Below are 27,020 nucleotides of genomic sequence, written 5' to 3' on the forward strand. Positions count from 1 at the left end.
ATTCAACATTCTTCTTCTCGCCATTCGCTTGAATCTTAATCCTGCAGGCACTCCTCCGTTAAATGGCCCACCCGGTGCAATTGGAATAGGTGCCGGTGGTAACTGAATCACTTGTGGGTGGAAACCATTCTCATCAGCAGTCCATCGAACTTCAATCAGCGTTCCATCGGGAGCCGTGTACGAATAGCTTCCGGTTTGCACGAGAGCAACACTGCTACCTACTCCATCGGGCCTAAATACCGGAACGGGCTTCAGCAGTCCTTGCGTTTGAACTTGGATTCCATTGCCGGTTTCATACGAATACCGAAAGCTTCCATCTAGCTGGGCTTCCGAATAGGCACTCAATATCGGTACCTGGTTGAATCCGAATCCTTGGGGAATGAATCCTTGAGGAGCTACGCTGATGGTACTGACTAGCACCAGGAACAGAACGACGACTTTGTGCATCCCGATTGATTTCAAAGATGCAGTTGCGCTGAAGACGTTTGAAACAGTACTGCAGCAAAGATTTTACTAAGATACTCATTTATAGTTAAAATGCCTGCAAGTAATGAAATTAGTGGAAGATAATTTTAAAGACTATTCAGACTGCTAACTACAGCTGACATTGAACTCTGTGCAGACAATGTTTGCTGGAATTTCACACTTTCAGTTTCAGTTGATGTCAGAACCTTCACAGTATGGTGACCAAGAATATCGAATGTTCAATTTACGCCCATTAAGCCATATCATGGGTCTTCTGGTAGCCTAGTCAATAAAGGCACGGCACTTCATGCTGGAGGCAGAGGGCTCGATCAATGAATTTATCAGGTTGGAAAATTATTTAGCTTTCCAAATTAACGACTGTTAATTTGCAGTTGGGACGTAATAGTCAATAAGAAGAAGATTCCATGTCCACGTGCGAAGCTGCCGAATGTACACAGCAAAAAAATGTAATATCGATCAACGTAATTCAAGCTGATGTATGAAATAATTATGTAATAGCAAAAAGCAGATACAATATTACATCAATGGATGTAATTTTGTTCGCAAAATCGATGTACATCGTACAACGTAATATTACACAACCAGCGGAATGATCTCTGTGCAGCTGTTTGGATGTAATATTCAACAACTTTTTTTTTCTGTGTACGCAGCAAAAAAATAATTGTGATATGACATCAAAATGGATGCACTTCAATTGTGTCGAAAATATGGTGTAATGTTACTTGCCAAAAAGGACAAAATTATCATAAAAACAGTGCATGAACTGCATTACTGCATTTGTTCATTTTTGTGGCTATAAAAATTACATTAGATATTCAACATGATTGCATGTAATTTTAAAATTTATGTTTTGCTGTGTAGATAATCTGATAAATCTACATAGAGCTGGAATTAGGGCGTAAACAATGACTTCTATCGATGATTTCTAGGAACTCAAGGCACACTAACGCAAATCAACATAACCGTCGGGTAGGGCAAGTCTTCCCCTACCCGATGGTGTTGTTGATTTGCGTTGGCAAGCCTTAACTTTCTAGAAATCATCAAAAGAAGTCATTGTTTACAAAAGCTGTTGCACCCTAATTCCAGCTCTATCTAGAAATGCTAATGAAATATTCGTCAACGCTCGATTATTTTTTCAAAGGGACGTATCAGCTTTTGTAAACAATGCATTTGATCGTCGATTTGGCGTAACTGGTAGCTTGTCCACGCATGCCAACACTACCATCAGATAGGGGAAATTTTCCCCTACCTGCTAGTAGTGTTAGTAAGCTTGCGCGAGCTACTAGTTACGCCAAATCGACGATCAAATGCATTGTTTACAAAATCTGATACGCTCCTTTGAAAAAGTAACCGAGAACGGTTCTTTATAATTTTTACATGCGTATATTGTGTCGAGTGAATAATGATATTCTATGCCCAAGAAAGTCGAGACATTTTCCAACCCGAAAAATTCACCGCCTTCAACATAGCCCTAAAAAAGTTGGCCAATCTGTAGCTACCTGACATACAAAAGATGTAAAATTCAAGCGCTCACTTATATTATTCATTTTACCATTTTACTCGTATTTTATTTACAGTCCATACGCAAATGCCCGCACCTTGGCCTTAACCCCGGCCATAAGATTCTGCACAACCTGTGAATCAACCGTTTTTTGCATGTAAACCCATACTTTCTTCAGTTCCTCGACTGTCTTCACTACCTTAGGTCGTTTAAGAAGGTGCTGCTTCATAATTGCCCAGTACTTCTCGATGGGGCGGAGCTCCGGAGTGTTGGGAGGGTTGAACATTTTCGGCACGAAATTGACCTTATTGTCCGCATACCACTTCAGCACGTCCTTGGAGTAGTGGCATGAGGCCAAATCCGGCCAGAAGATTGTTGGGACGTTGTGGGCCTTCAGGAGAGGAAGCAGCCGCTTCTGGAGGCACTCTTTTATGTACACCTGTCCGTTCATCGTGTCCTGGGTCACGGAAGGTGCACTCCGCTTCCCGCACGTGCAGATGGCTTGCCAAACCAGGAATTTCTTCGCAAATTTGGACATCTTCTGAGTGCGGACATGCTCCGGAACGCTGAACTTATCCTTGGCCGTGAAAAACAGGTTGCCGGGGATCTGTTTGAAGTCGGCCTTCACATATGTTTCGTCGACGAAATATTGCAGATCCTTCTTCAGAAAATACCGTATTTATCATCTATCGAGATAAGCTAGGGATGTTCATGCCATGTCACACAGAAAAAAATTCTGAACATTATCTGTAAAATCACGTTTAATGTTAAGCTGTATAGTTAAAGATGCTAATTTCAAATAACAGACTGTAGTGGTAATTTTTATACGATAGATGGAGTAGATGAAAGCATAGAGTTGATAGTTCCGTTAGAGTACGGCAGTGTGAAGATTGCATATAGATAATTAGAACAGCGAGCTAGGACAACTTTTAAGGAAGGTACAAATCGGTTTTTTCATCTCTCTTTACCAAACTCCCCCTTTGGAGAGGGATGGTGAGGGGTGTGTCCCCCCGCTGTAGTTGGCATAAACAACAAAATTGCTTACAAGCATGTATACAAGATTGTATACAACATTACTGATTAAAATTGATTGCGCTGAAATTTACATGAAATATCATGTAAATTTATGCCAAATCTAGCGTTAATAACGTGTTTTTTTATACGGTGCTTATTAACAAAATATAACAAGCTTTAAACGTATCAAAGCTTCATATTGCAGTTTGCTTGGTGTGTTCGTATTAATTGAACTACTGAGAGTTAATTTTAAATATAAGTGCTTCAAGTAAATGATTAAAAGTAAAGTGATGTGTTTTAACAAGCGGAATTTTTTCCTCTTTGGTAACACACAAGAGGCGAAAATTCCGTTCTTGTCCGGTTTCATAGAAAACCTCAAGGTAATTTTAAATGAATTAATTTTTGTAATTAACATCTAATTCGTTATTTTTGTTGGACCACAGCGTCTACCGGTAGCTTTTTAAACGGGCTTAAAGCTCTAATCTAATTTAATCTAATCTAATCTAATTTAATCTAATCTAATCTAACACCAACACAGCCAGTTCCTGAAAGCATCCTGGAAAATGATAGATATACCTCCATCATTATATTTTTTTTTATTTGGTATATGTTGCACATCATAGATGCGCAAAATATATCAAAACAACCAGGCTTACTGTGCAGCATTTAAGGGGCAAGATGATTTAGAAAAATCGGGCCTGTTTAGATCCAAGATTTAAACACAATGCTTCAGAATCCAATAAATGGATGAAACGTGGATATCTCGTACCGTACGCTCTGTTGTATTGTTATTTATAAATCATTTGTCGTTGAGAGCATCTAGTCTAAAAAGGGTAAGTGATTTCTTCTAGCGGTTGGGACCTTAGCACTAACTCTTGTCCTAGCCCTATATGGCATATGGTTATAGCGCCATTATTCGCTTTAGTTCCCATGCACGATGCTTTCATGTCAAAATTCTTATTCTGTTCCGGGAACAGAAAATTTATAATATTTTAAATTTCGTAATCCAAATAATTTATATTCAAGCAAGTAAAAATAAAACACCACCATCAATAATACACCAATAGAAGAGGTATGTCGTCGTTCATATGTTCCTAAAAAGGAGTAACTAACAGGATAATCGACTAATAAATCGAGCACAATATAATATAATAATACTGGAACATGCATTCCTCCTTTAAAAGAAGGTAAATCCAAGATGGAGGTTTAAAGGGTGTCCACGATGAAATTGCCACACACAAAATTGATTCGCAAAATTCGAGTTTTCATCCGATTGCCATCAAATTTTCAGGGATTGAGAAATAACTATTAAACTTCATTTTACCATTTTACTCGTATTTTATTTACAGTCCATACGCAAATGCCCGCACCTTGGCCTTAACCCCGGCCATAAGATTCTGCACAACCTGTGAATCAACCGTTTTTTGCATGTAAACCCATACTTTCTTCAGTTCCTCGACTGTCTTCACTACCTTAGGTCGTTTAAGAAGGTGCTGCTTCATAATTGCCCAGTACTTCTCGATGGGGCGGAGCTCCGGAGTGTTGGGAGGGTTGAACATTTTCGGCACGAAATTGACCTTATTGTCCGCATACCACTTCAGCACGTCCTTGGAGTAGTGGCATGAGGCCAAATCCGGCCAGAAGATTGTTGGGACGTTGTGGGCCTTCAGGAGAGGAAGCAGCCGCTTCTGGAGGCACTCTTTTATGTACACCTGTCCGTTCATCGTGTCCTGGGTCACGGAAGGTGCACTCCGCTTCCCGCACGTGCAGATGGCTTGCCAAACCAGGAATTTCTTCGCAAATTTGGACATCTTCTGAGTGCGGACATGCTCCGGAACGCTGAACTTATCCTTGGCCGTGAAAAACAGGTTGCCGGGGATCTGTTTGAAGTCGGCCTTCACATATGTTTCGTCGTCCATGATGCAGCATTCAACTTTCGTCAGCATGTTGAGGTACAACTTCCTGGCACGGGTTTTGGCGGACTTGTTCTGCTTCTCGTCGCGATTAGGGGCCTTTTGTACCTTGAACGTTCGAAGCCCAGCCTTAGTTTTGGCCTTCTGGACAAAACTTCGGCTTAGGTGCAGCTTCTTAGCCACATCCCTAACGGAGGCGTTCGGATTTCGGTTGAAGGCCCCAACTACGCGGTTGTGATTTTTGGTGTTGTACGGAATACTTTTTCCTGGGGGTCAACCGTTCCTCGAACCGCTTAATCACTCGCGACACCGTGGAATTCGCGATTCCCAACGTTTTAGCGATGGAACGATGCGAGAGATCCTTGTTCTCGTGATGAATGCGCAAGATTTTATCACGCACGAGCTGTTCTTTCGACTCCATTTCCGCGAGTTTTGATCACAGGACTTTAAAACTTGCAAGGATGTAAATAATGCACTATGAACTAAATCCACCCAAATTTTCATTAAATTCTACCCAACGGTTAAAAAGTTAGAGCAATTTCATAGTGTGGCAATTTCATCGTGGACACCCTTTAGAGCTCCACAATTGACAGGTACTCGGGTTCAACTTAGGTAGCCGGCACTTCCGACTGTCTTGTTTACAACCTCCTGCGAGCCAGCTCTATGCGCATCGATGTAATTGTGTCCGTAAAGTATGGTTATTTTGGATATACATATCACATTAAAATCACGCTTCAACAAATTACTGGAAAAACTTCATGGAAAATCTTGCCAAACTACACAGTATAACTTTAGCCGCTATATTCATAGTCTGGCGGATATAATTTCGATCTATCAAAAAGCGGCACCAATTCTTTTATACGGGCTCTACCCAAAAATTAGACAGCCATCTTACGTCACCCTTTCTACGTGGTGGACCCGCGAGGTGCATGTGCAGGCCCGGCTTACATTGGTAGCTAAACGGGAAAAGTAGCCTATCCGATCTGCTGTGCGACTATCGACGAAGCTGTTTCATTTCGTCACGTGGTGGCTGTGTAGCAGAAACAGAGTATGCGAAGGGGGGCTTCCCTCTAAGAGACGATCCGGTAGAGTTTCGGAACTCCCACCGACGCCCTTTCCCGCATATTTAATTCGGCCATTTTGCACGGGCGCACTACTCACAGACGCCGGTTGGTGAAAACTGCCTGTACACCTAGGGGAAAGACAGCTCCTAATCATGAGCAATTTCTGAGTTGCTTTTGATGCACCTCGAGTAACTCACATTGCTCAGTAAAAAATGCTAACTGTCATTTGCTTTCTCACTTTTCGCATCACAGCAACATATGAAGGTGCACCTTCATGCGAAGCCGAAAAGCTGCTGTCAATCAAAACAACAATAAAATGAAAAAAATGTTTACAGAACTCAATAACTCAGCAAAACTCGGAGACACTTAAATTGATTGATTTGATTATCCTGCATCATCTCTGCTTAATAACCTTCGCACAACCCTTACCAACTGTGAACGTGAACGGAGCCTATTGCTGCATAGCTGCCTTACACTTACCAAGGGCAGAATGCTTGTCCGGTTTGATATGGTGGAACTCGATCTGCCTGACCAAATACTCAAAATCCGGCAAATTACGTACCCCGCACGTGCTACAATACTCGTCGAAGCAATCCCGTTCCAATGACCTGGCAAACTGCCGCTGGATGAAACTGCGAACTGAGCTCTGAATTACCACTGTGCCGTTCTTCTGACGGTGGACATCCATCTTTCCTCTTTTGAAGCTTCTGCTGTGCCTTCCGGATGTTCGTGATACGGTCCCGTCTCTGCGATACACCACCGTGATTGTACTGCGGCCGTCAACGGCAGTCTCCTTTAAAGTAGAACATCACTACATACGTGTGTTCTTCGGTTTCTCCGTTGGCTAAGTCCATAGCGGCCCAGGTGTGGAATTCATTGTTCATCTCCATCTATTTTATAAACAGCGCTGACGATATCGAGTGATTGGTAGCGATCTTGTGAACTTGATCACGTCTCATGACGATCCTGTACTTGGTCTTAACATGGCCGTGGGAATGCAAAGAGAAAGTTGACGAAGATAATCTGTCAGTTTGATTTGTTCTTCGTCTTCCTGACCGGTTTTCACTTCGCTTTCGTCCGGTTTATCGGAAACATTGGTAGCGGTTACTCCAACGTCCTCCTCCTCTTCGGTTTCGGAAATGACGGCGGCTGCTCTGGCTGAACATTCCGCGGGGGTAATAGTTGGTAGCGTTGCCGTCGGAGCTGGAATTGGGTGTTTATCGGTTGTTGCCCCACCGGGGAGATGTTTTCTAGATCGGAAACTGTAGTGGTGGATTTTATTGGAGGGGCCACGGTTGGAATATTGCTCACCACACTATGTTTGATGTGCTGTGATGGAATCTTCACGCTGTAGCTAACTTGCATGGTGCTAATGAGAAGGGGATCTGAGTTAGTTATTATCATTTTCATAGGACTGCTGTTACGACTACTGGATCAATCGATGCTGATGGGATCGTTGCATTATAGGTGAAATTCCAGATGTTTAGAAGCATAGCTGTTTGAAGAGCTTGTTTGATCAGCGATGATCCTTTTGAAGTGACTACTGGGACTGGCTCGGGGACTGGCTGCTGAGGAGGAAGAACAACTGCCCAAAGCTGGCTAGAACTAAAAGTTCTTGCTAGTAGTAAGCCGGCACCAACACAGCCCTAGCAGCACACATGTCTCTGAACAATTGTGGTTACTTGTGTGCTACTTACTTATTCCAGTTAAGTTGCAGCAGCTTATTTCGATCGAAGTGTGCTGCTTGGGAGGTTCTTCCATAATATCCAAGTTATTCAAAAGCATCAGGATACACTTGGGCTTACTTTGTTTACAAACAAAACTGACGTCTAATATGAGAAGCATATTCATAAAGTGTGTAAACGAAGTAAGCAGAGAAAAAAAAATCGATGAACGTCGATTAAATATTGAGGTACATTGAGCTACTTGCGAGCAACTCGCTGCAAAAAAGCAACTCAGAGTAAACCTGTCTCACCCCTTGCTGTACACCACGGCGACCGTAAAACATCGCACGCTGTTTGTGTACCCCTCGACCGTAGTCACCGGAGCAACAGAAAATCCTGCATAGGTATGATAATCATGGCCATCAACACACACACACTACAATACTTAGACTACCAGCCAATGAATTTAAGAAAGAGAATAATACATAGGGGAAACAGCCCCATTGTTGCGGTACGTTAGCAGCGTTAGAAGCCTATTGTTGTGTATGGAGGTCTCAACACAACACAACAATAGGCTTCTAACGCTGCTAACGTACCGCAACAATAGGGCAGTTTCCCCTAAATGAATTCAGACTATCCGTTACGTTTATCTTCATTTGCTAAAACCAGAGCCCTGTCAATCCTTTAAATTTGTCGAACCTCTTAACGGAATCCTTTTATGAAGAGCTTTGAGTGGGTTGGTTTATTTTCTTTAAATTCCGTTATAATTCTTATCTTTTGACAGATACGCGTATTTCGTATACTACTTGCATACTTCATCAGTGGTGTTGAGTACTTGGCACTGATGAAGTCTGCAAGTAGTAGACGAAATACACGTATCTGTCAAAAGATAAGCAATAAAGTTATTTAAAGGAAATAAACCAACCCACTGAAAGCTCTTCAGAGCCCTGTATTAATTACAGTCCACCCAGGTCTACCCTTGCGTTACGTTTCACCTTGCTTTGATCCAGAGTTTACTTAGCACACATCCACAATGCTCTATTCGGAAAGTATTCCGTCTTCTTGATCGGTCATATTATTTGTTAAAATTTAGCTGCGTTCGTAATCCAGTACCGTTCGGAGATTCCCCTTTGAGAACGTCGCTCATGCTTAAAAAAGCAAACTTAAAAGAAACGACCAGTGGTCTCTCGAATCCGAGAGTGACGCATAAGCCACTGTGTTTGCAACATCTCACTTAGAGCATTCGACGGACGGTTACTAAACTTTCTTAGCGGATCATAACCAACATAGTGTAGTACTAGATTTTCGACTACAATGGGGTACGTTAATCGATTTACTTGGGACCGATAGGCTGGTCCACCGGTTGATAATACTACTAAAAGCTGTAAGCTTCATGTTAGCAGACTAATTATGCATTAATTTTACTAAAAAGTTTCAATAATTGACAAAATTCCCTATTCATATTTGTATCATGTTTAATCAGTTTAATCAAAAATCGTTAGTTTTCACCCGTTGGAAATACTATAAACACAGAGAAGTAGCATTGATCGATAATCTTCATTGACTTTCTTTTACTTTCATAATCTGAGTACTGGACTGTTTTTGTCGTGTTTTTCGTTTAAAATGTTAGATGATCGCCCGAACCGTATTTTCCATACATTTTTTTTATATATGGAATATATGGTTCGATGTAAACACGAATATAATCCGTCAAAGTTAAACAAGAAGATAATCCGTCAAAGTTTCTTAGGACCTAATGCATTATTCATTTGTTCAGCTTGATTTAGGATTTTTTTAACGATGTTATTTGAGGTAATTTTGGCTTTACAACATCTGTATTCTATATTGGTTTAAAAACCTCCGGTGAATTTAAATCAGCTATGATAAAAGCAAGCTAAATTAAAATCCAAAATATATAAAATGACATGAGATTCGCGTATCTTCCCATTTTCCGCTCATAGCTCCCCGCAAACGTATCGCGCCAATCGAACATTCAAGGAGACAGTGTGTAGAATTCGATTAAGTTCAATTAAAATGCAGTCTACTCATTGTGTCGCGTACGATACAGAATAAGTAAACGGGTGAGACACAGCACGAGTACACAAATGGGAGCAATGAATTATGGCAGGTTCAAAGATTAAACAAACTGTTTAGCCTCACCGCAATAGAGCGCTTCCATTGGTCTGTCTAACTAGTTGAATTTTATAGCTATTCAAACGCACGGCATGAGGCCGCCGTGGTCTCTCACCGGGGGAGGCAGTTTCCGTGCTGCAATAAATTGAATTAAACTACCTACCGTCCGATGCACTTGCACCACGCTTATCGATTGTTTGGCTCATCAGCAGGTCTTATCAGTTTCGATAGAGATAGGGGAGAACAGTACATAACGCACCCCCGGGGTAAGACGCACTTTTTCATTTTATTTTGAGTTTTTCTTGGAATTTTTAATCCAATTCAAGGATTTATCATGCAGGATTTTGAGTTCAGATGCTACGCTAGAAGTGCTGCTTGATAAGACAACAAAAAAGTTACGTAAAAGCCATGAAAAACACAAATGAAAGTCAGCTGGTGCGTTCTGCCCAGGGGGTGCGTTTTATACCATTCTCCCCTACACGTATGCTACCGGAGCGCACTAATATGTTTACTTATTTTCCATGTTTACAGGGAATTCAAAACGTTTCGTCTGAAAAAGAAACGATCGTCATCGTTGGGTATCAATAAGACGTCAGAAAGTCCGCCACCACTACGACGAGAAGACGCCGACTCGCACTACAACACCATCAGCAATGCATCGGCCTACCGGAACACAATCAACACCATGGGCTCTGGGTATTCGCAGTCCACCACTACCACGCCACAATTTCAACGGAACTCGCGTTATCGCAGCTCAATGCAGGACCAATCAAAGGTAGGATTGATTTGAACTTAATCTTTATTTTTAATGCTGATAAAGCACACCACAGAGGATATTTTCGGGCTTCATGAATGGACAATACTATGGTAAAATTTACAGTATATTTTGGTCTTAATCTCAAACTCATTCATTCAATCCTCCTGTCGACCAGCCGTCTATCGATGAACTGTCATAAATCTCATTCTTTTTAGTTTTCTTCTTCCTGACTTTGACGCTCTTAAACTAGCTTATGTACAGTTCTGCAAAATACCAATATTAATACCACAAACGAAGTGACAGACGACTAACTGGCGAAGAAATCCATTTAAATAGTGTGGTTCACTGTAATAGAATTTCATTGGAAGCTTGTGTCATCATCCACCAGATGGGTTAGTTTTTTTGTTTTGATTTGAACAAAGTTGATTTTGTGTACAATGATTCTTTGACAGTGTGCAAAGAGTGCGTATCATTTTGTTATTTTTTTATGCATTTCAGTTTTGAGTAGAGTGAAAGAGATAGAACCAAAACATTCTAGTACATTTGGTGAAAATGCTAGTTCAATCTAGTAGTAGTGTTGCCATATGGTACAATCCAGTAGTAGTGGTGTTGCCATGTGGTTCACTGAAAAATTGCAATAGCAGCCCGAAAAAAAATAACAACAAAAATACATTAAAAAACAATGTAACAATAAGACGAAAATTATTGTCTTAACAATGATTTATATTGTTACGTCTACAATAAATTTACCTTGATTTATGTTGTACAAAACAATAAATTTCATGGTAAATGGAAAATTTACAATAAAAAAGGGGGGTTGTTAAGTATCTTAACAATGAAATTTTCGTGATTTTCCCATATAATTTTTTTTCAATAACATTATATATTATTGTTATTTTACTGTTGGTTGGTGAATTTATTGATTAAAAAAAATAACAGTGTACTTTAGAGTGTATGTGTTGGCTTGACAGATCTACTTTATCGACTTTAAAAATAAATCGAAAAAATAAAACATTACCCCGGGAAGGGAAGGGGGTGGTATGTCTGTTACGGGTTGTCCTTTTTTTACTGGTTATGGATCGAGATTCGATCCGGAACTTGTGAGAAATGCAGGCCAACTCCCCTGCGCTCGATATCTCTAGGTCACGTCTCCTTGATGGTTGAGCGTCGTTGATAAGTTAATGCATTCGACTGGAGAGAATCGCCCATGAAATATGCTTCCACCTGAGAGTTCCTTCCTGACATCTTCAAGTGGTGGAATTTTTTATTATTATTGTATGATTATTGACTGCACGGAAAAGGTCTCCATTAAGCTTTAGAGAGGGTCTAGGATAAGATATGAGCGGACGCGGACTGCCTGGTTTTGAGCCAAACGAACTGTCAAAGCCAGAGCCATACGAGCAGCACCTATCTTGATTACATTGGCAGTGTTGCTGACCTGCTTCAATCAGATTTATTTTTATTGTTCGTGAAGTAACCCACAATGAAAATACACCAATATTTAATGTAACAACAATTTTTATTGTAATAGAGTTGTTCATTATTGTTCATGATCGAATCATGTTAACAATAAAATAAATGAAAAAACGTTAAAAATCATTGTAACAACATTTTATTATGTACATTTATTGTACAGCTAGGTAGCAGTTTTGCCGTTTTTGGAAGAGTACAACATTATAACAATCATTTTTATTGTCGACAATAAATATTAATGTTAGAGCATTGTTTCCACTGAAAATTTCACTGTAATTTTTTTTTCGGGAGGTTAGTCACCAAAGTTTTCGAGCCGCTCCGTCTGTCACTTCGTTTGTGTTAATACCACTGATATTCAAAGTTCTGCAGCATTTTTTCTTATATACGCCAGCTAATCGAGTACCGGTCTGTAGAAAACTCATAAGTACTATAAAAACAATGTAACGGCTGTACAAAAGAGTTGATTTATTGAGATAAAAGTAAGATGTTCAACTTTTCCCTAGTGACATTCATATGGATAGTAATGTCAAAGCGGTACCGTCTGATATCATGCTTACTACGAATATCAGTGTCGGAAGCGAAATTCAGTGCTGTGTGTGTGTGTACAATCTAACCCCCACTGTCCGGCAGTGTTATTATGGAAGAAAACTGCTTTTTATTACCCTTAAATTAAAGCAGGTTTAGTCCGGGAGTTAGAAGGTGTTAGCTCTATTGCAGCTCCAGTGACCCATTTCAGAATGCCTGGTAATTCACGACCACTCCGAGGTCACTTTTACTTACAATAAGCCCCGCATGTTCACTCTACCTTTATCAAATGGATAATGGTATCATAAACACACTTCCAGATTCAAAAAATATTATTTCCAAATCTGGCACGTATATAGTTTTGAAATTTGTTCAACTGCATTAAATCGATTTGAATGGACATTTCTTACCAATTTTGTTTCGAATACCTCTTGATTCATCTGCTGGTAGCACTTACTAGCCCTTACCGGTGACCAACTCGCTTGATTCACTCCATCTTGATGACCTTCTGTTTGCCTATCAGCCTCTTCCAATTTTCGTCCTTCAGATACAAATCCGGGATAAGATCATTTTTTACACAATCAATTTTAGAGTTTTTTTAATTCTCAAATTTGATAAAATCCATAAAAACACAGAGACTTTTTTTTAGCAAAATCAAAACACGTCATTTCAATCGCGCGGCCTACTTCCTCCAATCATAAGAACCCATATTTGGATTTAAAAAATTACCCATCTCTTTGTACCGTCTGGGTAAACTGATCTTAGCGTGTATATAGGAGGGAGGGAGACCTGGGAGGGAGACACAGACTCGAAACATTTTAATGTCAAAACGAACCAAATGCAAGCTGTCACGAACTGTCACCATGAACCTTTACCTTTCTTAGAGTCGGACAAGAATTCATAAACCGGTATTGACATTTAGTCACATATAGACATATAGTAACGTGCATCAAATCTTATAAATTTTTGAAAGCTGATTGACCATATATGCAATGGTTATTTGTATAATTTTGAGCTTGATTGGCTGAGGTTGTTTGAAGTTTGACTGGTTTTAGTAAAACGCTTCCCATTCTTCCTCCATTTTCAAATTGTTATTTCTTGAAGAAACATGAACGAAATGAAATTCTATTATTTTATATTTTTAGTTGAAACATTACCATACAAGTTGGTAAAAAAGTTGTTGAAATCTATTCACGAGGAAAAAAGTTAAAAATTTCAAAGGAAGTTTTCAATTTTATTCAGTGAATAAAACCAAATGTATACTCGAATGTATATGAAAAGATCAAAATCTTTGGAGGCATAATGAAATGCAAAACAGAAAAAAACAGACTGAATCAAGGTAATTAGAGAGGGAGGTAATACAATCTGTCAGAAATTATGCATTCTGCCATAATGGCTACACGCTAAGATGCACATCCCGGATAAAACATGTGATAAAATTTATGGTTCAAATTATAACCGTTTTATAAACGTTATGGTTAACAATAAATTTAATTGTACATTTACAGTACCGTGAAACTTTTAAAAACTTCACATTTTGTTACAAAAAGATGTTATGTCTTTTCATTTTATAGTCATATGCAACGAGTACACAGAGTTTTTTGAAGCGAATAAAAATTTAACTCATACCATAAATGTACAATAGGTTTTATGGCAATGCAATAAAATTTAAAGTAAACCAAAATTAAAACAATATAAAATATATCAATAGAGAAAGAATAAAAACATTACAACATAGTACAACACTAATACAAAAATAATAAACACTCACACTTAATCACGGATTTCTTGTTCGGAAATTTTTTTACAGGTTTATAACTGTAAATCACAAAAACTACTGAACATTCAGCTATTCTCAACCAAACTACTGATGTTCAGTAGTTTTTGCGAGAAACTACTCAATGTGGTAATAGTAAATACTGAATTGACAGTAAAATAACAGATTTACGGGAAATTACTAAAACTCAGTAAAATAGAAAACCGAGTTTTCAGTACTCATTATGTTTTACTGAAACAGTCATCAAACGAAATTCCAAAATTACTGATCACACCAGTAAATTGGATTCCTTTACGTCATCCTCCTCCGTTCCACCTCGCGCACTTGACATCAGAAGTTTTTGTGTGAAAACAGAACATGTTTGTGAAAATTAGTGGACGACTGGAAGGCAACGCAAGAGTTCAGAAACATTCATGGAATTGGACAGTTTCTGCACTCCTGCATCGACTTCCGGATGTTCCATTGACTTTGAAGCAAACATTTTCAATTGTGAGCCTCAGACTATAAGGCAGACAATCTGGCACTAAAAAAGCAACCAGCTGGCCGAACCACGAGGAAACGTTGAGCACACAAGCTGGACTATAGCTCAGGATTAGTTTAAACAGTATTATTGCTATTCCACCTCTAAACAAACTCCCCTAAATTGTAAAAAATCCGAAATATTTTATTTATTACTCATTAATATTTATTCAATAAAATACTGAAATAAAAGAACTGAAAAACTCAGCAAAAAAAGTAAACAAATAATGTACTGAAAAAGTCAGCAATTATTTTACTGACTAAAACGGTATTTTTTGACATTGCAGGGATTTTTCCATTTACCGAGTTTTCAGTTAAAGAAAAAACTACTGAGTTGATTACTGAAAACTCAGCTGTTTAAAAACCCAGTAAAATATTACCGACTTCGGTAAACTAAACTCTGTGTGCTTGAAAACTATTGATTTTCAAGTCTTAATGCATGTCTGCAGGTAGATATCATCACTACACGTCTAAGCCCTCATCTACTAGTAAGTACAGGTGGAGTAGTGGTAGAGGACTCAAAATACAAAAATAAAATGGAATTTAAAGTTCCTTGGTTCGAGTCTCCAATATGCCAAATTTATTTTAAAAAATGGTAATGACCGCTGTAAACAAATTTACTACCAGCTCACACTACGTGATCTTGAACTACGTGATCGGTATGCTGCAGAAATTGACAAAAAAATCGCTTCTGGATTCTTCGAAAAAGCAGACTATTCCGAGTGGTCATCGCCGACCCACATCGTCGTTAAGAAGAATGACAACATACGGATCACTTGGAACTATAAACCCACTGTCAACCCGAGGATGATAGTGAATGAGCATCCGATTCCTAGAATTGACACGATTTTCAACAGAATGAAAGGAGCTACACTTTTTTGTCATCTGGATGTCACTGACGCTTATACGCGCCTTCCAATCGATGAATAGTATAGTCATATGCTAATGCTTGACACGCCGACACATGGACTCATACGTTCTTCCCGAGCAGTTTATGGAGCTGCAATATTCCTGCAATTTGGCAGTGGCGCATGGAAACAGTACTCCAAGCCTTGGACAACGTCGTCGTCAGCTTCTACGATGATATAATTGTTTTCGCAAACGATTTCGACAATCCCATGCAATCTCACGGTCACTATGAACACATTGAGACTAAATGGACTGCGGCTCAACCGATCGGCGTGCGTCTTCGCCACAGCATCTCTGGAATGTCTGGATGATAAAATCGATCGTCCCGGACTGCACAAATCGGATAAGCACATCGAAGCCATCAGGGATGCACCACGACCAGCAACTCCAGAGGAATTACAACTTTTCTTGGGTGAGACTACCTATTTATTATATTGCATTTATCTCAAATCTTTCTTCTAGAGCTAGAAGTTTGCGTGATATACTTGTAGGGGATATGTTCAAATGGACATCTGAAGCTGACAAGCCGTACAGAGACTTGAAAGATGTTCTATGTTGTTACCACAAATTCTGGCAACGGATGCTAGCAAAACCTGTCTAGGTGCGGTGTTATCACACCGACTGAGCAACGGAACGGAACGGCCGATAGCATATGCGAGCAGCACGATGTCCACCTCAGAGTAACGATACCCTCAGATCGATAACGAAGCTCTCGCTATAGCATTGGCAGTGAAGAAGTTTTTCCATTATCAGTACGCCCGAAAATTTACCCTGGTAACGAACCATAAGCCGCTCACGCAAATTTTGCATCCATAGAAATCCCTTCCAACACTTTTCATCAGTCGGATGGCGAATTACGCTGATTATCTGGCACATTTGAACATCGATATTGTTTACAACCCAACAGACCAGAACACGAACGCTGATTACAGTTCCCGAATATCCAGCACATCAATGCAATCCGGAGTTAACAGCCTGTCTGTCCACGGGGGAGGAAATGTTGAGGACGAATTCGACCAGCTTGCTCTACATGGAATACAGCAACTACCAGTGCGAGCTGACCACATAGCACGGGAGACACGGAAAGATTCTTATCTCGGACAAATTGTGCAAGAACTGGAGTCAGGTCAAAACCTTGCACAATCAGAATACAAGGCTCCAGAAGTGAAATACACACTAGCAGCAAACTGTTTACTGTTCGAGGACAGAGTAGTCTCTGTCTCATCGGTTCTCCATTGGTTCAGTGCTAGACCAATATCCTACGTCCATTGGTATATCTGAGTATTTTTTCATACCGTGTACTCTATGAACATAAACAATGAGAAATATACAATATAAAAAAATAATAACGGGGGTGCTGACTACCCGAGTCTTGTCACTATCTACTAAGCATGATAGATGGTAGATCTTATGTCAGTAACGCACCATGGGAAGGTGATCTACCAGCTATCTATCTACCTGAGTTATAATTTTTTGAAGAAAAAGTTGAAAAGAAGTTCCGCCATGTTCAAATGGTAGTCTAGACTTTTTTAAAGAAAATACACGGTAAGAAAAAAGTACCCAAAATTGAGTTCCTTTCACTCATCACGTGGCTTCCGTGGGGCTAGGTAAAATTAAGTTAAAGAAGAAAACTCAATTTTGAGTAATCCTGGCGTTGACCAAGTTGACAAAAAAATTATAAAACGGAGCAGACTGGAACCGAACCATGGACGTTGAGATTACGGGGGCCGTGTGTGACCACTCGTCTCTCAACGCTTGTGAAAATGAAATGGTTAAAGGCGCATAAAAGCAACCTCAATGAAAATAAACTTATATTTGAGTTAATTTATTATTACTCAATAGTTGAGTAAATTTTAACCAACGCCGCTTTTCTGATTCACTCAACGGCGGACCTCAAATGATAGAACCCAACGTTGAGTTTTTTTTAAACTTAATTTTGAGTATTTTTTCTTACCGTGTAAGTATGAAAATTGTTTGAGTATACAAAATCTTTACACCCACAATGTATCTTTGGAATCTGAGAGGGTGCTGCCTCTTAATCATCCTCTGCGGCTGCTTGTTCTCGTCTTGACGCCGGCCCCGGGAATTTTTTTGTCGACCAGCTTGATTTCTTTATTGAGGTTCCTTCGCCATGACTCCCTGGACACCTTACAGGCGGTATGTAGCTGTACCAGTTATAGCTATACGTTCCTATTATGGTGTGTTCTAATTATGGCATATGGGAATTCCATAGGCCATAGGCCGACAGTTTTTTTTTTTGCATATTAACCCATGCTTTCTTCATTTCTTCTACATTCTTCACCACTTTAGGTCGTTTTAGAAGTTGCTCCTTCATAATGGCCCAGTTATTTTCTATTAAGCGCATTCCGGAGTGTTTGAAGCTAACGAATTCATTTTCTGTGGTTTACATAGAACTAGCAGGAGAGCCATGACTCGTGCAGAGAAAGGATTCCTGGACACCTCAACGTTGCTGCTGCTTTGTTTCGTTTGATCGACAAGTCACAAATCGACGAGCCATTCGATGAAGACAACGATAAGCACATGCTATACTCGTTGGATGCAAGAAGTATGAGTATGACGTGGGTGGAAATCCAGTTGCAATCTGAAAACGACAAAGAGCTCGGTAAAGTTAGGCTGGGGCTCCAGACCGGTAGGTGGCCGGACAGATTACGTCGTTGTAAAGCTCAGGAAACGAATCTAGACCCGTTAATATTTAAGCAAGACCTGATCATACTTCCAAACAGTCTTCGGAGACAAGCGCTGGAAACGGCCCACCAGTGTCATATCGGTTGTGGGGCAACTAAACGGATCCTACGCGAGTGTTTTTGGTGGCCAAACAGGACAAAAGAAGCCGAAGAATTCGTTACGAAGTGCGAAAAATGTTTAATAATTTCCCGAAGAAATCCGCCTGTGCCCTAGATCAGCCGTCAGCTTCCGAAAGGTCTTTTTTTTTTCATTTCGTTTATTTGGCAGGCTCAAATGTTATAAAAATAACTTAGCGGAGCCGAGTAACATGGAATACATTTTGGTACTCAAAATACAAAAAAAAAAAATAAAAATGCATTTTATCATAGGATTTTTCTGGGTGGCGATCGAAGCGGCGATAAAGCTATCTTCTCCCGTGCACGCAACTTCTTTCTTTCCCGAATTTGTTCCTCATTTTCATCGTTGCATGCTCTCCGCTACTCTCGTCGGTCGCCGGAGTCGTCACGTCTATTTCGTTATTTTCATCCTACATCTCCAACCCCGTGTCCGTTTCCTGTCGTTAAAGACAGTTACAACAGCATACGTACTGCTGCTGTTTTGTTTTCTTTCACTTTGCTGCTTTCCTTTTTCCTTAAGTTGTTTCTCCGGTTCCTTTCGAGCCTTCCGGTGTCCGTCCGCCTTGCACAGAAAACATTTATCTTTGATGCCATCATAAAATATATTTCCTTTGCGATTGAAGAAATGCAATGACGTAGGGATTTCCTTCTTCACATCCATATATATACCGCGTATCCCTGTATATACCTCAAAACACAGATCAGTTGGAAATTTATCCCGGATGATGCGTTTAATTTTTCCATATTTCCCCAGCACTTTAACCAGCTTGTTGCCGAGTACCTCTGGTGGCAAGTTATACACACGCACATATTGGATGAATTCACCAGCATGCGACATACGTACCTTTGCCGTCGTTCCATTCGCATAATGGAAGATTAAATCCTCCGAATTGTATGTCAGAGCATGGAGCATCGCTTCCTCTGATTTGAACTTCATTTAGACTCTTCTTTCCTCACCAATGCGATAAACAGTTTCCATTTCAGCCGGATCCGCGTCGAGTGCTTTGGCGAAATTTACAATCTCTCCGATGTTTGGTTTAGCAACTGCAAGCAACGAACAAAGAGCAACTACCTATACGAGTCTCGAAAAAAATCGACTGCTGCTGTAGACAGCGGTGCGACTACTGAAAATAGATTTTCCATTCATCCAAGATTACGGTTCTGGGCATCTGCTGATGTGTGTGGACATATCTAGACCAACAATTGAAATAGGTGGAACAACCAAACGTAAACAATGGCTTTAGACACAAAATTCTCGAGAATCAAAACACTCCCACGTAAACTAACAAAGCCATTCGATAAAGAAAGTTTGCTCTATCAGATCATGGTGTTAGATTTCTTAGCTGTGCGGAAGCCATTGTTTACGTTTGGTTGTTCCGCCTATTTCAATTGGGTTGTTTAGGGGTATTGAGGTAAATACATATTCGTTATCTGCATTGAAAATGGAACCGAAATCCAAAATTTCATCAATTTTGGTACACTTGAACTATTTTAAATAAGTACGATTACATTAGCAAAAATCACCATCTTAGCGCCCCTTGGTGGGGCTTTGTATGGGAGCGAGCTGTCAATGAATAGATTTAGTGTCAACGATCAAAAATTTAAATCTTGATTTAAAAATCGAGATGAATGTCTACGAGATCGATAAAAATATCGTTGTGCTCAGAAAACGAAGCTCTATCAGATAATGTTTAAAAATTGGTATATTTTTCGAAGTTAAACAACCCAATTGTTGGCTAGATATATTCAAGATATTTTCACGGAGTAGAGGTGAAGCAAACGGACGCCAGAACCGAGGGGGACGACACATCTAAATCTCAATTCTAGGTGCTCAACAAATCTCACACTAGCTAATCAATCTTCGAAAAATCTTCTTTAATTTCTCGCATCTACTTGCATCGTGCATCATCTTTTTGCAAGAAATCTTCAGAATCGTCATAAATCTTCTTAATATCTACTGAGCGTGCGCGCAGCTAACCACAGTAAAAAACAATTTTTCCTTCATCGTAGATAGAGTCGCCCCCTCGGCCAGAACTACGAATGCCACTCTTTGTAGAATTAATCATTTTGTCAAGCTTCTGCATTCATGTTCCATCAGATGTCACTGCTGCTGTTTGCGGTGACATCTAATCTAATCTAATCTAATCTAATCTAACACCAACACAGCCAGTTCTTGAAAGCATCCTGGAAAATAATGGATATCCTCCATAATTTTTCTTATGTATTTGATATATGTTTCACATCGAAGATGCGTCACACATATCAAAACGGCCAGGCCTACTGTGCAGCATTTAAAGGGCAAGATGATTCAGAAAACATCGGGCCTGTTTAAATCGAAGATTTAAACACGATGATTCAGAATCCAATAAAAGGATGAAACGTGGACATCTCGTACCGTACGTTCCGATTTTGGTAATTATATGATTGGTTGGTCGTTGGAAGCATCAAAGCTAGAAAGGTTAAGTGATGCTCCATTTTCTTCTGACGGTTGGGACATGAGCACTAAAGGGCCACCCACAATAGTCCGTCACCGTCACCGTCACCGTCAGCGTCAACGCATCCGTGATGCACTAAAAATTCTGACGGACGCATTGACGCAGCGCTTGCGCACAATCATGCGTCACGCGTTGCGTTTTGACAGTAGCATAATCTCGTTTTGATCATTTGTTTTGGTAGAACATTCTGAATTTGGAAGGCGATTGGTGAATGGCGAGTTGGATTTGCCACCACCGGGCAAGTTGCCAGGCTCAAAAGAAGTGATGCCGTATTTCATTGTTGGGGGTACAGCATTTCCTCTTAAGAATAACTTTCTCAGACCATATCCAGGTGTTGACCCACCTCCAATTCAAGACAACTTCAATCAACGACTATGCAGGAGGAGGACCATCGAAAACCGCGTTGGAATTCTAGTGGCGAGGTGGAGGATTTTGAAGAACACGTTAGTAATGCTTCCAGGCTCGGTTGACAAAATTGTGAAAGCTTGTGTCATTTTGCACAACTTTGTAAAGAGGAATTCAGCGAATGATTACTGCCCGCCATGCTTCGATTACTGCCGGCCATGATGGTGATGGGAACGTCAGTGAACCTGGGGAATGACGTACATTATAGTAGTTGATCTTCTAAGATGTATTAACTCTGCGGCCCTTCAGAGAGGCAAAAATGTGACACGATCTGCATACGCTAACCGAAATGTGTTGGCCAAACATGCATTCACACAATATTGTTAAAGGTTATATACAACATTGCAATAGTTTAAATTGTCTACAAAGCTATTTCACTAGTTATATTTTATTGAAAAATTTCACTGAAATTTGTTTGGGAATTGGGGTTGGCCTTTCTTACCCACTTCTATTATACACAAAATAGGGTTAATTACCCCATTTTCGGCCTATTAAGCACAACCCGCACTTAGTCTTCCTTAATCTGGCGCAGTTTAGCACCAAACGGAAAGTTATTTATTACTGATGGCTTTCAAATTTATTTACCTTTCCGTACGTACCGTAAGATTTGATAAAGAGAAACCAACCGTTGAGATATTGTCAAAAGTCTAACTAACACTGCTTCTTGACGCCAAACTCGGCCTATGGATTCTAAACTCGGCCTAATGCTTTGAAACGCCATTGAAACGCCAATGAATTCACTTCGGCCTATCGAATGAAGATAAAACGTGATTCGGTCGGAGCGCTTCTTTTGTTTTTGAGAATAATGGGTGCAAACCTTCATATCACGCGTTCTCATTGACTTCGTTCCGTAGCACAATTGACTTGTTAGCTGTGAAATCAAGGATATATTCGAAGTTTTCTACTCGATAGGCCCAAAATGGGCGATTAAGCCGAAGTAGTTCTCTACCCTACACTTCTGATTTCGCTGATGTGAAGAAAAAGCAACATGACGCTGCGTCAATTTTGAAAATTTTCAAAATTTAGCACAGCGTCAGCGTTTGTACTGGCGCGCAGTGAGCACAACGCATCTTTGTGGGTTGCTAAACCGAATATCGTTGGCTCAAACCAAGCTGTCAGTTGACGCTGATGAAGACTGTGACGGTGACGGACTATTGTGGGTGGCGCTTAACTCTTGTCCTAGCCTTTTATGGCTTATGGCTATAGCGCCATTACTCGCTTTCTGAATTTTCTTCTCGAAGAGGGAAAGAAAAAGGAGAAGAACAAAGGGAAAAGGATTATGTAAACTCTATGAACATAATCAATATTTTATTTTGAAATATACAATATAGACTTGCATATCAGCGGTGGTCACTACCCGAGTCTTGTCACTATTATCAAGTCATAAAACAAGCACTAAAATGTAATCCTTTCATTACTGAAAAATCTTGATTCCTTAGTTTGAAGTTGTCACGACTAGGATTCGGTGGTAGATCTTATATCGGTAACGCACCATAAAAAGGTGATTTCCCAACGTTACTGGGTTGAAAAGATGAAAATTTACAAAATAGAACGAACTCACCAAGTTTAGCCAATTGAACTGAAGGCTGGCTGACATGTGTTGATGTAGAAGTCCAAATTGTAGACGAAGCTTGACGAAAATCAATATAAACTAGTCCGGTTTATGGTAGTTGCGCGGAATGTCTTCCGTTGATTTGAGAATACAAATATCCGGATGTATGTAGTCGATTTTTGATGTGGTTCAACGCTGCGACTCAACGAATTATGGAACTAATGATGGGACGAAACGAATGATGGGACGCCTCGTGGAGGTTCTACTTGTCTTCGGAACAGCTTCTCAGCGGCAAATAATAGGGACTGAGGAACTAGAAATTGTCTCCTGGGCCTGGTTTTGGCCAGATCAGCAACAGATTGTGGATAAAAAAAACTCCACGGAAAAAAACAAACGTCAGGTTCGATTCTGCTGCTGTTTGCGGTGACATCTATCGGAAACTACACACAATCTGTTTTCCTATAATTGTTCACAAAGGACACTGCAGTGCAAAACATGTCTGGTACCTCTATATATGCATTTAGATTATTATTCGAAGTCCCTCCTTTTTTACACATTCTGCACACAAAATAGCTCACCCCTCACAGAATTTCCCGCAGATTTTTATGTATGGGGTGGGGCATAAATTATCTTTTGCGCAGAATATGTAAAAAAGGAGGGATTTCAAATGATAAAGTAAATGCTTATATAGAGGTACCAGACATGTTTTGTAGTGACAGGTACTCTATTTTATAATCTGTGAAAGGAAAATCACAAATCGAGTGTCAACAAAATACAAGGCATGTTAAGAGATTGAGGTCGTAGGAGCAAATTTTCTCTCTTAAATTTGAATTTTGTGGCTCTCTGGGAACTGGTAGTAAAGCAGGTAAAACTGTATGGGGAAAAATCATTTTAAATTAATTGTAGCTTGTTTAACAATAATTTTCGGGAAAAAACTGAACGACAAAGTCGCTGATTAATTTCTTTAGGATGTCGTTCAATTTTTTTGACCTGAATATGCACCGAAAACGATTTATTCCCACTTCTCTCAATTTCTATATGGAGATTTTTATCACTTCCTACCAGCGGAACAGCGCCATCTGTGGAAAATGGTCGAAAAAAATGATTAATTTTTACGGTGTGGGGTCTTCCGTTGATCCTTCCAAGTGACAACGGGCCTTCGTTTCAAGGAAATGAGCTTGTGGACTATTGGGAGGCAAAGGGGGTAAAAGTTCAGAAATCAATTCCCCCCAGTGCGCACTCCAGCGGGCAGAACCAGGGTGTCATTAAGAGAAAAGAAGCTGGAGCGAGGCGCTTGAAGAATACACACATACACATAACACCCGTAAACATCACTCACGCGAAGGTGTCACACCCTTCGAACTGCTAGTTGGTTGGCGGTACCGGGAAACATTTCCCAGTCTATGGGAACAAAACAGACAGTGGATAGAAATGTGGTTCAGGAGGATAACGCTTTCACTAAACTCACTAGCAAGAAGTTTGCCGATCAACATAGAGGGGCAAAGGATAGTGACATCAACAATCAATACGAAACTAACGATTTTAAATTGACTCTTTACTTGATTAGCCTATTGGTCCCAAGCAAATCGATTAACGTATCCCATTCTAGTCGAAATTCCAGTACTACACTATGTTTGTTTTGATTAGCTATGAAAGTTTGACAGATAAAATGAGGGGTTATCGGATTTTCCTATGTTTCGAGGGGTGAATCGATTAGCTTGGGACCGGAGCTGAGCCAAAAAGTTGAACACGTTTATTCGGGACCTTCTAGTCTTAGAGTTACCTCTATGCTTATACCATAGGCCTTTTTAATAGAAACTAAACGATCGATTCAACCTCTGGTGGTGAATAGGAGAACGTCAAAAAGAGTGTTGTGAGCATAAATTTTTGCCTTGAGGCATAGGAAGCGGAACACTTTTTTACTTTTCCTGATAAATTGATTCATCTGAGATGCTGCTAAACTTAATCTACAGTTGAAAAATTTAATTCTGTAACGTTTTTGAAAAGATCCTGCTGGTGTTCAGGAATATTTTTGTTGAGAAAAATGGAAAATTAGAAAAGTGCCTTAGTGGTTATGATCTTCCGGATTTCTTGTGTGTGAATAGTTAAGGTGCAAATCAGTTCAGATTTGTGGAAAATCGTACAATAAGACAATTACCGATGGAAATTGGCAAGATTTTGAATGAAAAATGCTGTTATTTGCGTTGGGGAAAATACTTATTCTGATGTAAACAAACGGTTTGGTTGACGTTTCTTCTCGAACTCCCGCCTGGTGATAGGAATAAGCACTATTCGAAGGTGATCAGATAGTGGCAGCCCTTGGAAATTTCATTATTTTTATGGAATTTTTTTAAATTACAGTGCTAGTTCGTGTAAATATGCTATTAAAATGAATGAATCTTGTACAAAACCTGAAAAACTATTGTGATATGTGTCTATCCTAAAAAAAAATTACAAGTTATCAAATAAAATTGAAAAAGCATGCTAAGGTTATGGACATGGTTATGTTAACAGCCATACCACATCGATTAATGTTGATATGGAGACGCCCTAATAAAAATGTTATGGTTAATTTGCTTAACGACGTGTTCAAGGTATAATCCAAACCATTTGTGTAATAGTTCAATGATTTGGGTTATCGTTCGTATTTTTTTAGAGCGTGACCCACCAAATTAACTAAAAATAGAAGAGCCCCTTTGTAAAATGTATTCCAATGCAGGCACTCGATGCTGGTTGTTGCTTTAATACGGTAGGACTGTATTCGGATACGAATTGCAACCATACACACCAAATTTTGAAATCAAGTTCCAGCTAAATGATTTGCTGGTTTGTTTTCAGCAAAAACAAATTTTACTGTACATTCAGCAAACATGCTCATTTTGCTGGAGGCTCAGTGAATTTCAAGAACTGTCAAACTGTTTATCGATTTTCCTTTTGAACTAGGGTAAATGTTGGCTTCGGCACCCATTGACTGTTTTCGGCAACCAAAATTTAAACGTTAATTTCACTATGTTTTCCCATCAACGCACTTCCCTGAATGTGTCCAAACGATTGTTTAGCCTTTCAGCTTCAATCTGATTATATTTGAACGATCGAGCAATCCAGTAATGCTACATTTTTCTTCAAATAAAGCATACGCACTACAAAATGGGGTTGATTTCGAGTTGCCGATAATAGAACAGCTGGTTAACACGCAGTTCTAATGGGAAGGTTGCCGAAGAAAAAGAGGCTGCCGACAATAGTCACACTCACCTGAGAAGTTTGGAGCGTTGTAAAAACGCTTTCAAAACGTTTTGAAAAATTCTGTCGATTGGAATGGATAGAGAAGCAAGCAGCAGATGAATGTAAACAAACAGACACATCATATATGTGCGTGACGCTGAGAAAATGCTAGTAGAAGTGCAGACGCTGCTTAGATTGACGAGAATACGTAAATTCCCCTACATGTTGTTCATGTTGCAATGTGTTTTTCTCGAATTTTTCCTTGCCAATCCTCTGATAAAATTTAAGAAAATGCAGTAAATATTTATTAAACCATTGAATAAATATAAAAATCTTTGTGTTTCGTGAAAAATTACAACTCCCTATTCTTTACATCATCTACGATTAAAGATCAATTGTTCAACCAGCTTATAGTTACATCCTGTCTGCCTTTCATAAAAAATCGTATTTATGATGGATGGTTCATAATCAGCGTTAAAAGGAATATGTAATCAACATAACGGTGTAATAAATTAATGCTATCAAGTGTATGCAATTCTGTAATCTATTTATTTGCTGTTAATATGAAAAGACTAACACATTAAACTAGCAGAAATTCCAGCAAAAAGGTTGTTATTCAACTTTGCTGTACATTCAGTAAAGATTGCTGATTTTTCAGTAATGTGTTGTCAGTTTGACTTCGACCCAAATTGCTGGTCATCCAGCAAAAATATTTTGCTGCAAGGATTGCTGAGCTTCCAGCAGGGAGTTGGTTTAATCATGTTTGTCCTACGATTTTTTTTTTATTTC

The 27,020-nt window shown here is 39.6% G+C and overlaps 1 protein-coding gene across 2 annotated transcripts in view; it reads left to right on the forward strand.

The window, feature by feature from the left end:
- The window catches only part of LOC135710360 (uncharacterized), a 97,878-nt gene that overhangs the window by 64,938 nt on the left and 5,920 nt on the right, over window positions 1–27,020 (forward strand). For both annotated transcript variants that reach the window (XM_065232911.1, XM_065232912.1), the window contains one exon: window positions 10,307–10,550. In XM_065232911.1, the coding sequence (XP_065088983.1) occupies window positions 10,307–10,550 (244 nt within the window). The remainder of the gene's footprint in view (window positions 1–10,306; window positions 10,551–27,020) is intronic.

This window comes from Ochlerotatus camptorhynchus, unplaced genomic scaffold, assembly GCF_037179485.1.
Source record: "Ochlerotatus camptorhynchus isolate MF236.1 unplaced genomic scaffold, CSIRO-AGI_Acam_v1.1 ptg000379l, whole genome shotgun sequence".
Taxonomy (NCBI): domain Eukaryota; kingdom Metazoa; phylum Arthropoda; class Insecta; order Diptera; family Culicidae; genus Ochlerotatus; species Ochlerotatus camptorhynchus.